At 41.2% G+C, this 14636-nt stretch overlaps 1 protein-coding gene across 2 annotated transcripts in view; it reads left to right on the forward strand.

The window, feature by feature from the left end:
- Window positions 1–14636, forward strand: part of LOC129110573 (cadherin-7-like) — an 81762-nt gene that overhangs the window by 43093 nt on the left and 24033 nt on the right. For both annotated transcript variants that reach the window (XM_054622675.1, XM_054622676.1), the window contains exons 4-6: window positions 9862–10029; window positions 11924–12111; window positions 14245–14498. In XM_054622675.1, the coding sequence (XP_054478650.1) occupies window positions 9862–10029; window positions 11924–12111; window positions 14245–14498 (610 nt within the window). The remainder of the gene's footprint in view (window positions 1–9861; window positions 10030–11923; window positions 12112–14244; window positions 14499–14636) is intronic.

Here is a 14636-nt window from a genome sequence, read left to right on the forward strand (position 1 = left end):
GATTTCTGTGAATGTAGTTCATGACCTGGTGAGAGCCACTGCAATGCAGGGATTTATGTTGGTTATTTTTCACACTCAGGCAGAAATACGAGAGAAAGCTCGACAGCAAATACTCCACGCGGACCTGTAAGGTTCACCGTAAACATTCAATGAGCCTAACCACCGGAAGAAAATAGAGCATTCAAGAAGAAATGATTATATATATCAGAAGAAAGGAAATTACTTCATACTGTGTTGGTATAATGGATGTGGTGTCTGAGGAGGAAAAGATGTTGTGAGCATCAAAATTTCAGCACACTTAGCTGTGAAGTCTGTGCAGTATCACAGAATATCTATGTTGTTTTTCACTTTCTAGAGACGTTCGACTAATGAAGCCTCCCGCTGAAGCTTTCATTAGGAAGTATTTCTGTGTTTCCGTGTTTTGGGGGCGAATATTTACATGTTATACTCTCTCTAAATGAAAAAAAAGTTCCTCATGGATACTCTTTAAGCTCTGACGGTTCCTCTGGGACTTCTCTAAGGATGTAAATCTTTGATTCTTCGTGGCTGCTTGAAGCTAAAACTTCTGTGGGCTAATTAATGTGTTCGAAAGGCTGTGATCACCTTCGTTAGGATGGGTTTGGTTTGGAACTCGTGACTTATTTGTGCTTTAATGTTTATCTCAGTTCCTTTCTGCAACAAATTTCAGCTGGTGATCAAGCTCCTGACATCCATAGATGTCGGTTAATCTGGAACTTTTTTTATAATTCAAGACAGAAAACAGGTGATTGGACAGGCAATATGAGGCCTAATGGCTATCTTATACTACATGTTTACTTTGTAGAGAGGTTTATACAATCCTAAATAACTATAAGTAATTTATTTTCTGAAAATTTCCAAGACTTCCATCCTCATTCATCTCTATTAATACTCTGCTGGGAACATGTTGCTAAAGCAGCGCGACCCCACAGATTCAACGTATTTGTCCCAATAAACAGATTTGTTTAGCTGCCAAGTGCTTCACTACGCTCACCAGCTAGGTGCTAACTGTCTGCTGTTTGCTGCTGAGCAGGTGGCATTAAGTGGGTTTGCTTGAGCTTTTAAGCTGAGAACAACATCATTTACAGGGATGTTTTCTGGCAAAAATGATGTATTCACTCAACTTTTAGCTTTTAGTTTCCCACTCCTGAGGAAAATATTTGGCTAGTTAGCAGCTAAATGCTACACTAGATTCACCAGCTAGTAACCAACTTTATTTGTGCGCTTTTTGATACTGGACTGGTCGCGTACAGTAGGTTTTTATTTTCACTAAACAGCTTCCTGTTGATCTGGAAACTGCAGATGAATAGATCAAAACGTTAAGATGTGGGTTGTAAAAACAATTACAGAACACAGCAACATAAATACCTAAAAAATACAGGCCTCTATCTGATACAGATACCGCCTCCCACTTCTTGTGGGTCATAAGTGATGATTGAGAAGGATTACTTTTGTATGAGCCAATGCATTGTTTTTCAGTAAAAACCCCTGTATAGTATACTATACTATTTTATTTAGAAAACTTTATTGCGTCTGCTTTCAAGAACTGAAACCAAATGTTCTAAAAAACATTGAGCAGATGACCTGAAAGATAATCCTCTGAGGGTGTCTTATTTTACTAAAACACCGGGACATCCAATTTCCCTTGATAAGACGCAACAAATTCACCATATTGGCGTAATTAAATGCTAACGCTGGGTATAGACGTCTCCTTCTGGCAGTGGAAACTCTCGTTACTTTAACAGTCTACAATACAAATTGGTAAAATTGTTAGCTTCATCTTGCAGAGGCTACACAGGCAGATGCAGTCTGATTCCTGGCTCCAATGTGCCCTTGAGCAAGACACTGAACCCCAAACTTGCTACCAATATGTGGAAAAATCTTCTAAGTGTTTTTTTTTTTTAGGGTTTAAGACTGCAAAGTTGCTTTAAGCGTGAAACTCGAAGCTCACAGATAAATCCCAGCTTGGTACTCTTTCTGTAGGACCACGGCTGCTTTATTAACCTGTCAAACCAGAGGCAAACACACACACACACACACACACACACCTAAATGTGCACCCAGACACAGCCCTTGGGTCTTCGCCAGCGCCTCGGCTTTCTACCGCCCATCTCTTCCTGACCACGACTGATTATACTTGGCTCTCTTTCCGTCCTTTTTGGAAGGCGATTGGATCTCATGGTTATGAGATGTAATATTAGTGTCAGAATAGAATAGCACGGATGGATGTCAGAGAGGTATGACTCCATGTGGGACTCGATGCCAGGAAGCATGAAGACATGTTGTTTGACAAGAGTAACCTTAACGCAGACCGGTTGTGAATACACGGCTTATGGAACAGTAACTTGTGCGACAAGGGGGAAATCCTGCAGGATTTTATAGCAGCATTGTTACTGTCTCGAGGTCTCTGTTGGTTTGTGGAAGTTATTTTGATAGATTTCTTCTTAGATTTTTGGCCCCTTATATTGCTCCCTGAAAAAGTACGAGGCACAACTGTAATTATTTTAGAAATATTAGGAAGTTTTCACTCGGTTAGCTTCCTCCTCATCTTTCAGGAAGAACTTCCTTGGGGAAACATTTATGCTATTAAAAAAATGCTCTGCAGTTTTCCTGTTATAAGATCCTGTTGTGTCGTCAACTTTTAAATCTGTAGCGCCTTTTACACACTTTCCAACTTTTGTTGTGAAAGTTGTGTTTATTTAAATGTACCTTTTCTGAAAAAGCACAGCCCTTAACAAAGTATTAAATATGATCTAATTATCCGAAAGCAACTCATCTCACTTCATTCTACTTCTTATTTTAAAATTTAATTAGAATGATCACCATGAGGAACTAAAAAGGGGCCTCGTTTATCATGTTGTGTCCAAGCAGTAATTTCTAAAACAGTGACTGCCAGAAACTTGACCACTCGCCTCTGGCTCTTCAGTGATCTTTAACAAAGTTTGCGAGAACACTTGAACCCATCGACGGGTCTCGAATTAGACTTCATGACACCAATACCAATTAGAGCGAGAGCAGACACTTATTTAAGTGATGCTCAAACAGCAAGTCTGCCCCATAAACTCTCCATTATACTCTCATATCATGTTTTTCTTAGAACCATTCAGCTCAACGACCAGAGTTCATACTTTCACAGCCTCCATTGGTGAAGTGTTTTTCATTAAGCTAAGTGGGTTCTTTAAATCCCAAGGTTGATATTTCAAACGATTTGATGGGTTATGATTGCTAACTGTAATTGGCCTGTATTCTCCTACAATAGAACTACGATCAGGCCAAAGTTAACCTGCATTTATGTTCAAGCCCGACTTGAGCCTGATAAAAAAAAACCTGAGTTTCCACTGTAAAAAAGTATATAGGCTATAGTAAAAAAAAGATTTACTACCTAAAATCGACTAAAACGTTCCAGTGTGGTAACATTAGCCTTCTACTTGACTGCCCTGTTAGTTTTGTGCACCACAGCAAGTAGGAAACGGTTTTTTTAATGCATTTTTTTAATGCAGTCGACTTTAGCTAAGTTAATTAATTTAAAAAAACAACTTGAAGCCGAATCTTTCAGAATACGAAAACATGTTTAGGAAATGATTAAATCTGTTTCATTTCTATAAATTTTCGATTTTTGGTCTTTAGATTTTTTACTGGAAATGTTTTGCTCAAACAAGTCGGAAACAATCCTATACAGCCATATATGAAATCTAATCTACAAATACTATAGTACTATTTCCTACCATTCCTGTTTGAAACCAGTTCTAGTTCAGTTCATTTCACATGTCCCTCCTCTTCTCTACTCCATGTATCTGGAAAGCCGCTACACAGGTTTACTGGTTGGGTGTGGCAGAGAGAATGTAGGATCGCTGTGAGGAGAAACCAGCCAAGTATAAGAAGATCCAAACGTGTCCTCATCACGAAGATATAGATTATCCTTACAAATTAAAATCAACCAATAAATTCTATTTACTTTACTGTCTCCTGTGGGAGAAAACTGTCTACCTGGCAGTATATAGATTAATCAAAATTAGCTCCACCTTTACCAGCTGCAACATTGAATTGATGAACACATTCATACATCACTTATTATGATGGTATAATGTTATGACTCTGAAATGAAACATTCGGCATAAAGTGTTCTTTAATTTTGGTACTTTTAGTATATTTTGAGTCTAATACATGTGTACTTTTACTTAATTTTAAATGCAGGACTTTTTTGAGTGTTTCCACACTGTAGTATTGCTAAAAGATTTTAATAATTCTTCCACTATTGGGGGAAATAACATGAGCAAAAGCCAATCCAATGCAACGGTAATGGAAACAGTAGTCTTAAAAAGTAGAGTTAATACATGTCAATGACATTTTCTTGGATAAGCTTCATTAAAGTAAATTCTTGCAAAATGAAACTAACTTATTCAGCGTCCACTTGGACACAAATGGAAGTTAATGGAGAATGAAACACTGGATTTCCCTTTATTTTCTGAGATTATCATAAATCAATCAATAGCATTGAAATGTGTATCTGCAGAATGTTAAAACATAGTAAAACAGCACTTGTATAGAAGAGGTGTGAAGCCAGCCAACTGACTTCATAATGTCACAATATATAAACTCAGGCAACATTAACTACCACAACCTACTGGTGATACCTGACCAAGAAGGCAATGAAAACAACTAAGCGTATTGAATTGAGTTTTCTTTTTCTTAAAAAGTAACAACCGTTTTAAATGGCAATACAATCCCTTCAGGTGTTAAATATTGTGTCCGCTTTCTGCATTGGCTGTGAAAGGGTCCACAGTCTTTTGTGTTAGCTGTTAGTTTTTAACATATTGTCAATACCATGTATCTTACCGAAAACACTCCGGGGGTGAGACAACAGCTTTTTTAGACAGCAGAGCAGGATTGAGTGTTGTGGGATGAGCGTTCTTCTGTCTTTGCAAGTTACTAATTAGTCCCATTTGCAGCACACGCCTGGTCCATAGCAGAGGATGACTTTGACAAAGTGCCTGAGCTGAAATACACTCTGAGCTCCACAACTGCAATACTGCACTAGCGATTAAGTGGCAGAAGGCTAATGGTCAGAGAGGGGGGGGGGGTTGATGCGTGTGACCTGGTGTAAGGTGGGCAGCATCCCGTCTTACTCTGGTCTAACAAGTCTCTTTACGCCGGTTCTTAATCCCAAATTGAATCTACAAGGTGCCCTTGGGAAAAATACTTAATCCTGAATAGCTCCAATAACTTCCAATATATAATGTCGGCAAAATACATAAGTCGCTGAGCCTGAAGGTGCTCAGTTAAGACAGCATTTTGTAATACATATTGATTGATACCTCGTGGTTTAGTTTGAAGGTGAAGCTGGAACGGTAAATGCTGTTAAGGACTGCGTTCTAATTGATGGCAGGCTCAAGGAGGTTTTTGAACAGCTGCCTCCAGACCCGCACACCTCGGCGTTACGGCAAGTCCTTTAGAGACAATTATCCCAGCACATTAGCACTGCTAAGCATGCACGCCCGCTCACGGGTCCTCAATGGCTGGAATAACAAGAGGAAGAATTTTGTTAGTAGAAAAATGCCAGGTGCCTGAATGAGAGGATTAATTACACTCTGAAGGGGGTATTTAAGATGTGACACGGCTCGCCTCTCAGAGCGACACGAGTATGACATCCGAATGTGACAGGCACTCAGGTGAGAGAAGCCTGGACGGACCGAGCTTTGTCTCCTCACAGCCTTTGGAATCTAATTAAACTGAACGACGCTCAAATAAAGGAAAAGGCCAGGTCCAATCCTTGTGTAATCATCACATGTGAGAATCTGACGCAGAGGTCAGGAGGAGACGGTTTTGCTGTGATCAGCCTGTGATTAACTTATTAGCGTGGCCTTTTTTAAAACCGCTTGCTCTTTTCTTTACCCTCTTCTTTTAAAAGTGCGCGTTGTTGTTGTTGGCGCCGTACGAGACTGTTGTGGTGGCGACTGCGCTAAATCGAGAAAACATTACAGCTTAAGGCTAGATATAAATCTGGCTGCCACCTGTAATATAGAGAAGGAGATGCAATTTTTCAATTCTAATCACAAACAACAAACACGCCACCTGGATGCTTTGCATGCGTGAACAGACTCCCTTTCAGCGTATCATTGCAAACGAATGCTTCCTGTGTTCTGTAATATGTCTCCTTATAGCACTTGGGTCCTTTGTGTTGTGGCCCTTTCACACTGAGCAGCTACAGTGACCCGTGATTAGAGCATGATGCCTGAATGTGGCTCAGTAATAAACTACCTGGGCCGGAGGTTTTTATTCCCAGTTTGTATGTCCTGTTTTTTTCCGTGTTATGGGATCTATTCTTCGTAAGTGGACCGCCCGAGGGTTCGGCAAATCACATGCTGCACCCTTCATGTTTAAGTGTTCATCACCTTCATCAGTTCCTCTCATAGCTGCATGCAGAGCCAGAGGGTTCCCTCCAAACGTCTGCACTTTTTATTTTCTTCCTCCCATGACAAATGTCAAGTATCTGGGCTTTAGCAGGGAGCATGGCCCACCCGTCTGCCGCCAGTGTTGTGGAGACAGCTAGATAAATGCACGGCTACAATGCGTCTGGCTTGCACCGGAGGCAGAGAGTCACGGCGCGATGCGAGGCCGTGCCGAGAAAAGCGACAGAAGGATTTTAATCATCGCCTCTCCCCAGGAATGACACCAGCGCCGCACGGGGTAACAGAGATAGAGAGCGAGGGGGCTGGCACCCAGCAGACAAACAACAGTCTCGCAACATCGGCGTGTGGATTAGCAGCGTCGCTCGGTGAGAAGTATGTGTGCTTCTGGCCAGGCGGGGGGAGAAACATGCCTCATGTTGTTTTTTTTTTTTTAAGCTTGCTGGAATCAGGATTCATAGCATCATTAACCACAGCCGATATCTCTCAGGCTCCAACACACCAAGCTGATATTAAATAAGTATATCAATTGTGTGTGAAGCCTATCCATGGTTTAGTGAGGGCATTCATTTGTCTCTCTGCTGGCTGCACAAGCTCAACATCTTTTTTTCTTGTTTATTTTCACCTTTTTGTTGGCATCCATGGCAGCTGTTGTTATAATCCAACCATCATCCAGCTCCCTCCTCAGCTTTGCTTCTCCCGCATGTTTAAAGATGTCCTCTTTCAAGTCTAGACATTCATGCTTTGTCCCTATGGCCGTGCGGTATGGAATAAAGAAGAGAGAAGTTTTTGTTCTGCTGGTGTCTAACTAGTATTATGGGAGCTTTGCTGGATTGACGGATTGAAATAACCTTCTCTGATGCAACTCAAGTAAACAGGGTTCATAGGTGTCGTTGCAGCAGACACCATAGCAGTGGTGGTGCTCTCTAATTGGCTACAAGGTTACACTGAGGAAGAAGCTTTAGAGAAGTGGTCAAAGGATGGGTGGAGGACGGATGCAGGGGATAAATGGAGCAGATGGATCCACAGTATAGAGATAGATGCCTAAATTCTCAGCATAAAAGCACTAAAAAAGAAAGAAAAAAAAACAGATGACATGTTTTGACTTTGTCGTTAAGGCTTAACCAAAGGAGATAAAGGCTGCCTTGTTTTCCCCCACTGCTGCATGACAGCGTCCCTGCTGTTCATTATCTCATGCAGGACTGAAACGGCGTGTTTTTGCAGAGAAAAAAAGATTATTGTCTTATTGACCACCGTCATCCCAATGTAAGCCCACTGGCAGGGACTTTGGGGGAATGAAAAGTGGACAGCTCACTATAATTTCGCTAACTGAGCCATTTAGTTACAGCAGCCAATAGCAGTTTTCAGCTAGAGGGACTGTAATGACATTAATAAAGGATGGCAGAGGGAGAAAATTAAACACTTAATGGAATTGTTTATTTTCAAGTAGACCCGCGGTTGACGGTCAAAAGGCATCTTCATTTTTCTCTTGAAGTCTTTTGACCCACTTCACTTGATTTGTTTGTCCTTCCTCCTCTGTTCCTGGATTGAGTTTAATTGCAAATACTATGTGAGTGTGTGTGTGTGTGTGTGTGTGTGTGTGTGTGTGTGTGTGTGTGTGTGTGTGTGTGTGTGTGTGTGTGTGTGTGTGTGTGTGTGTGTGTGTGCTTGTACTTTTCCAATGAAAACCTGATTTGAAATGTTTAGAGATACTCAATTTTAAACAAGAATCAGGGTATGGTTAGGCATGCAGTTGGGCTGTGGAGGAAAGGTTTGTGTATGGAGCATAATTCATTATCCCCCAGCACCCATTTAAAAACAGCACATGTCTTCTTCAGAGTCAAAAACAGAGCAACCAATAAAACATAGTGTACATAGTGCTAGAATCGGCGGACCTTAATTATGCCCGTGAAGGCTGTTTATCAGAAATCTGTCTCTTGGTGATTCCACATCTAAAAACAACACAGTCTACACACTGTTTTAATTCATCCTCTAGAGATTGGACCTCAATTATATGTCGAATTTCTGGGTAATTTAAAGGATTATGAAAAAATGTTCAGGTACTAACTCCAAACACGAGCTACGCTTTGATCTGCTTCATCGGGCTGTGAATGCGATAACGCAACAGAAAAACGATTCATTTATCCAGGAACTGTGTGCTTTGGCTTTGTGTGTTGCTTAATGAGTAATCTTCCATGTTCTGTATTCATCTTTAATAAGTGCCATTTAATGAATGAAGCACACTGTGTGGTAAGTCATTAACTTTGAAAGCAACAGTGATTGCTTTTGAGGGATTAGGACACTTTCTTTGCATTTAAATGCGTGGTGTGGGAAATCTTTTCCAAAATGATCATCATTGCAGTCCATGAATAAAGTTGAGATTGGATAAATGCCATTAATGAAAAGGTTTTTCGACAAGCTTTTTTTAATATTTTGTGCCTGTTTCTTGGCGTACCAGTAGCTGTTTCATACCCCAGCTCAGGTGCAAACCGATAAATGCCACTCATTTGACGCCACTGTTGTCACATCTGATGACAGATCAATCATGACAGGAGGACAGACAGATAATGTCTCCCCTGGCGGCTAAAAATGTCTCCTTGCATGTGCTCACTTTTCTGACAGCGTCTTAACATTAACCTCATCATATGCCACTCTGCTAAACCATTTGGAGTGACAGCACATTCGCGGGCACGGAAGAGTCACAACTCATTGTTGTTGTGTAAACAAGCTACCAGACAAGCTGGACATTCACCCATTAACCTCAAGTCATGTATCCTTGCAATCGCTACTTGGTTGATGTACCCATCTGAACATGCAGTTTTGACATGTTTAGGGCCTTCCAGTGCTTGAGTGGTCTGTCAACTCGCTGTATAGGGGCAGGAAGATGTAGTCTTATGTGCTTTTCGATTCAAAAACACTACTTTTAGTGAATGGAGGCATTTAAAGCCTAAAAAATGTGGCGAAGTAAATTTCTCACCACAATCAATCCTCTTGAAAGGAGAAGAACTAGCGAAACACGAATGACTCCAACAGAAACCTAACCATTAGAATTAGTGATTCCCAGTGTGGAAAGATTGTGGAGAGAAGAAAAAAGATTTCACAACTGACTTAAATCACTTTAGGAATGACTGTGATTTAAAATAATGAGCTACTGCTGATACTTTAAAACTGTATATATATATATATATATTGTTCCAGTCCAACTTTGTTAAAGAGAGTCCCCAGTGTAAAGTAGTAGTAAAAGTTGACCAAATTCAACCAAACATTGACCGTTATGTATAACAACATTATTTCTAGGCTATCCACTTTCAAACAAGTGTTAGATAACATGGTGTTTAAAGTCAGTTCAAATTAACATAATTGGAAAATGTCGATGGAGGGTTACTTTAGTTAATCTACAGGGACATTATATCTGACTCTCGGCCTCTCTCCTCAGGTGTCATCAGAACAGCTCTGCCCAACATGGACCGGGAGACCAGGGACCAGTATGTGCTCGTCATCCAGGCCAAAGATATGGTCGGTCAGATGGGTGGCCTCTCCGGCACCACCTCCGTCACTGTCACGCTAACCGACGTCAACGACAACCCGCCTCGGTTCACTCACAGTAAGACTCCTGTTCCTGATTGTCCCTACAGGGTCTATTAAGCCTGATATGCACATTACATGCCATGTTATCAACAGCAACTCAGCAGTCGAGCCATCAGCTCCTTGGTCCATTTGCATGTTTTCTTTGTTCCAGCTGAATGGGGCTTAAAGATCTATTATCGCTGGAAAAACCACTTGAACTCACAGAACCAAATGAGGGCACGTATGCTTTGTACTGTATGTAATGAATGGTGGTACAAAAATGCCTGGGCTGTTATTCCACCCTTGAAAGGAAATCATTGGAAAATATTAAATTTGCTCTATTATTCTGCAACACTTTTCCTGTGTGGTAGAATAAAGTTGAACAGAAAGTACTGAGAAATATTAGAAGCAAAATACACTCATTAAAATCTTCACCATTAAACCTCATCTCATCCGCCGTCTGAAGTTTCCTTATCTAGTCATTCTCTCTTTATCTTTGCAACCTCCCTGCACTTATATTTTCAACAAACATTTGGACTTTTACAACTAAATTTAAAAAGCAGCCTTCCTGCAAGGTGTGCACCTCCGCGCTTTACTCCTCATCAGAGCTGGGGGGGGGGGGCTGCTTCGGCGTTCGATACCGGGATCAATCAGGCTCCGTTTTTTTTTGTTGTCAGCCTATTTCACGGGCTGCAAATGGTTTCCAGGCCGAGCTTTAAGATTCAAAGGCATGCAGTGCTTCTCATGATAATCCGAAAGCGCCGGCAATCGGTTTACTGCTGAAACCCCAACGACTGTCTGGCTGGTGCACTCACCACCGGCCTGCTATGAAGCCGAGTCAATTTGCAGGCCCCGGGGCGAAAGAAAGGTTCAAGTCTGCACAAGTCATCAATGGCGTTTTAACCCAGTGCTGTCATGTTGGGAAGAAAGAGACATTGGATGAGTTTTTTTTTTTTTTTTTTTTTTTGCTCCTGCCTTTGCGCTCGCAGGGGCATGGGTGAGAATCAATAGACCAGTATGGAGCATCAGAGCTTGATAGAGAGTCCAGTACCTTTAGATGGTCCTTGGTAGAAATAAGAGAAGAGAAGCCAAGGTTAGCTTGCATGAGCGGACAGGGTGGGGTGGGGGGGGGGGGGGGGGAAAAGAGGTAGGTGCATGGGGCAAATCGGAGGGAGGAAAGCAATTCTTCGGTCTTTTAAAGAGCTGCTATTCCACGGCAAATTAAAAAGCCATTATAAAGATTACATGGCGGCAAACAATGTCAGGCAGATTAGCATTTAGACGGTGGCTGAGGGAGACACTGTGAGGAACACAGAAAGGTCTGGTAATGAGCTCTGCCATGGTGATTGGGGAGATTATGATTATGAATATGATTCCCTTCTTTATTCTTATAAGAGTACTTTAAATCCAAAAGGGTCAGACAAACGCTCAGGGAACACAATGGAGAGAATTTTAGTAATAGAATCTTCAAGTGGACATTTCATCCCATGAAAGATACCAAAAGGATCAAAGTATTACCTTTTTTTGGGGTCTAAAGGATAACCCATTACATCCAGGAAGCATGACGGGAGTTTCATATTTTGCTAAATATTCTCTCCCAGTTGTAAAACCTGCAGAAAAATGAGAACCGAAATTGGTCTTTGCTTTCTTAATAATTTATCCAACTTATATATTTCATTGTCCACCGCCTTTGCTGCAGTATGAAGTGGAAGCAGAGTGCTTTATTCCATATGTGTCACAATTGCTTCCTGTCTGTGTTATGCAACATGAATTTAGTGAGAAGCCACACAGCTGAATCAAAGCTGAAGGGGACATAAAGAAATATATATATATAAAAAAAAAAAAAAGCTGAGCTGAGCTGCTTGAAGGTGAGTTGGTGGTGAAATAAGCACATCCATTACCAGCATCCGCTCCTGTCCTTCCTCTTCCAGAAAACTATCAGTACACGGTGCTGGAGTCGCTGCCGGTGCAATCTGTGGTGGCCAGAATCAAAGCGGCTGACGCAGATATAGGCTCCAACGCAGAGATGGACTACAGGATCATGGACGGCGACGGGCCCGGCATGTTCAACATAACGACAGACGAGAACACACAAGATGGGGTCATCATTCTCCTGAAGGTACTGCGTATGAAACCGGATGAAGACAAAGACAGCCTCTGCTTTTGTCAGAAACTAAAGCCTTGTACTGTGACTCTCACTCTCCCTCCTGAAAGTCAGTGAGACATAATGCAAAAATGTTCCGGCTGTTGGGTATAGCCCTGTACTTGAGCAGCTGGTGTGGCATTGAAGATTGCTTGGAATATTGATTGAACTGGCTTGACTATTCCACATACAGTTAACTTTGGTCTTTTTCTTTTTCTACAAAGAAATATCAAAATACTACATCTTTCCTTCCAAATGGTTGCAAACTCTAGTATTTAGTTTTTCTTGTCGAGAAGCTAACGTGTTAGTTACTACACTTCAATGTGTATCCAACATATGACTGATTCCTCAATGTGAAATATTAAAGAATATGAAACCTCCTAAACCAACAATAAATGGATCCCATTACCAGGTGTTTCCTGTGCAGCCTGACGTAGCTGAATCCTCTGTGCCATAGATCAAAAACACATCAATGCACGGCACGGTCGCACCGGGCAATGTGCTCCTTCATTACCATGAACCTGGGGACTGTAACTTATTCCGAGTCAATCCCACACACGACATCCTGCAGCTGTAAATATTTACTAGAGCACCAAATGTGTATTAATCCACAGCTGATGATACCCCCCAACAAACACAAACATACTATTTACTCCTGTTTGAGTAACATTTTCCATGAACTAGATTGCGGCGCTGTTTCAGGAACTTACTTTTTTATTCAAAAAGGGAAACTACATATTTGTGACTAAATGTTTGAAGTATTTATGGGGAATGAACGGGCATGGGGCTGAGTGCACAGACAGGGTGGGGGAGTCAGAAAGTATTAAGAGACTGCAGCATTGTTGATTTTGGTCTTTTCATGGGATTTGGCGCCATGAGAAATATATAGAGTAACTCCAGCTTTGTACATTTTCCAATTTGAATCTGTGGTGTATTGGATAGGACGCCAGCAGAAGAGTGAAGTTGCAGCACTCAAATTGAAGTTTTCTTTTGTTATAATCAACAGAATAGAATGAAAATAAAACCAATTCAAATGCTTCTTTAGTGGAGGAAAAGGACAAATACCTCTCCTATTTTCCCATTCTCCTCACCTCACCTTGTTTAAACATGTCTTCTGCACCTTAAGATTAAGTGTTAATCACTACTGACAAATCAGCATTGACTATCTCCAACACCTTGGATCGAAGTTTACATCCCATGGTCACGAGAAGGTTTACTACCACAACAGCTCCAGACTTGCTCTCGCCACATGACAGCACAGAGATCACTGTGAGGATTGATGTAGGGAGACTTTAACACTCCTATCACCATGGGAACCAAGATGCTATAAATAATATCATTGATATCCGCCTACATAAATAAGATATAACATTTCAAGTTAAATGCGTAACAGAGCCACTTATTCATTTACGCAGGAAAATCGTTGCATATTCTTGCCTCACTTTCTGATGCTCCAGCGCTCATGGCTCACACTTTACATTTCATGGTTTCAGAGGACTTGAAATGGGCTCCTCGGGGCCACATGGATGTGACAGTTCATTGCTGCAGCTCTTTTGTGGGAGAGGGAGAGCCATTGTTGGACCCCAGCGATTCTTGTCAGATGGTGCATTTTGATCCTTTGTTTGTTTTGCAACAAACTCAGACAATTACAACATCGGAGAGAGTCACTGATAATGAAAGTGTCAAATCAATGCTCTTCTGCAGTATATTATTTGTGGCAATGGGGAGTTCGATTAAGCCAGACAAAATGACAAAAATGGTTCAAAAGCATTTATTTCTCGAAGCTTTTCACCATGATGTGTGCCTTTCTTAAAATCAATAGTATTGCTTCACAGCACAAAGCAACTATAATCCATCAGCAAATGACTTTAAGTTTGACTTTCCATCCACAGCCTTAATTGGGATCAATATCTCAGCGTTGTATGAATGATTCACAGACTTACATACATATATAAACTGATATTTTACCCTTGACTGACTATAAATGTGGAGTAGCCACAGCAGTGTAGTCTTCAAGTACATTTCCAACAAAGAACTGAGCCAACCTCTCTTATTTTGATATAAAAATCGAACATTTCTCACATATGTTGTGTATTCTGTCTCCTCCAGCCTCTGGACTTTGAAACAAAGAGCACCTTCTCTCTAAGAATCGAGGCAACAAACAGGAACATTGACTCCAACTTCTTGAGCGCGGGCCCATTCAGTGACACAACATCAGTCAAGGTGACAGTGGAAGATGTGAACGAGCCACCCGTCTTTTCCCCACCGCTTAGCAAGATGGTTGTTTTCGAAGACACCAGAGTGGGCACTTCAATTGGGAGAGTCTCTGCCCATGACCCCGACACCTCCAACAACGGCATCAGGTAACGATTTTCCCATCTGCCATTTAAACATGTGAAATATATCTTGTCAATAAACTTTTTCGGAAAAGTCTACAAACAAATTTTTCCAGAGCTTTGTTAAAGAACAAATGTGCTCTTAGAATCCCAAATGAAGCATCC

This window comes from Anoplopoma fimbria, chromosome 21 (genome assembly GCF_027596085.1).
Source record: "Anoplopoma fimbria isolate UVic2021 breed Golden Eagle Sablefish chromosome 21, Afim_UVic_2022, whole genome shotgun sequence".
NCBI lineage: Eukaryota > Metazoa > Chordata > Actinopteri > Perciformes > Anoplopomatidae > Anoplopoma > Anoplopoma fimbria.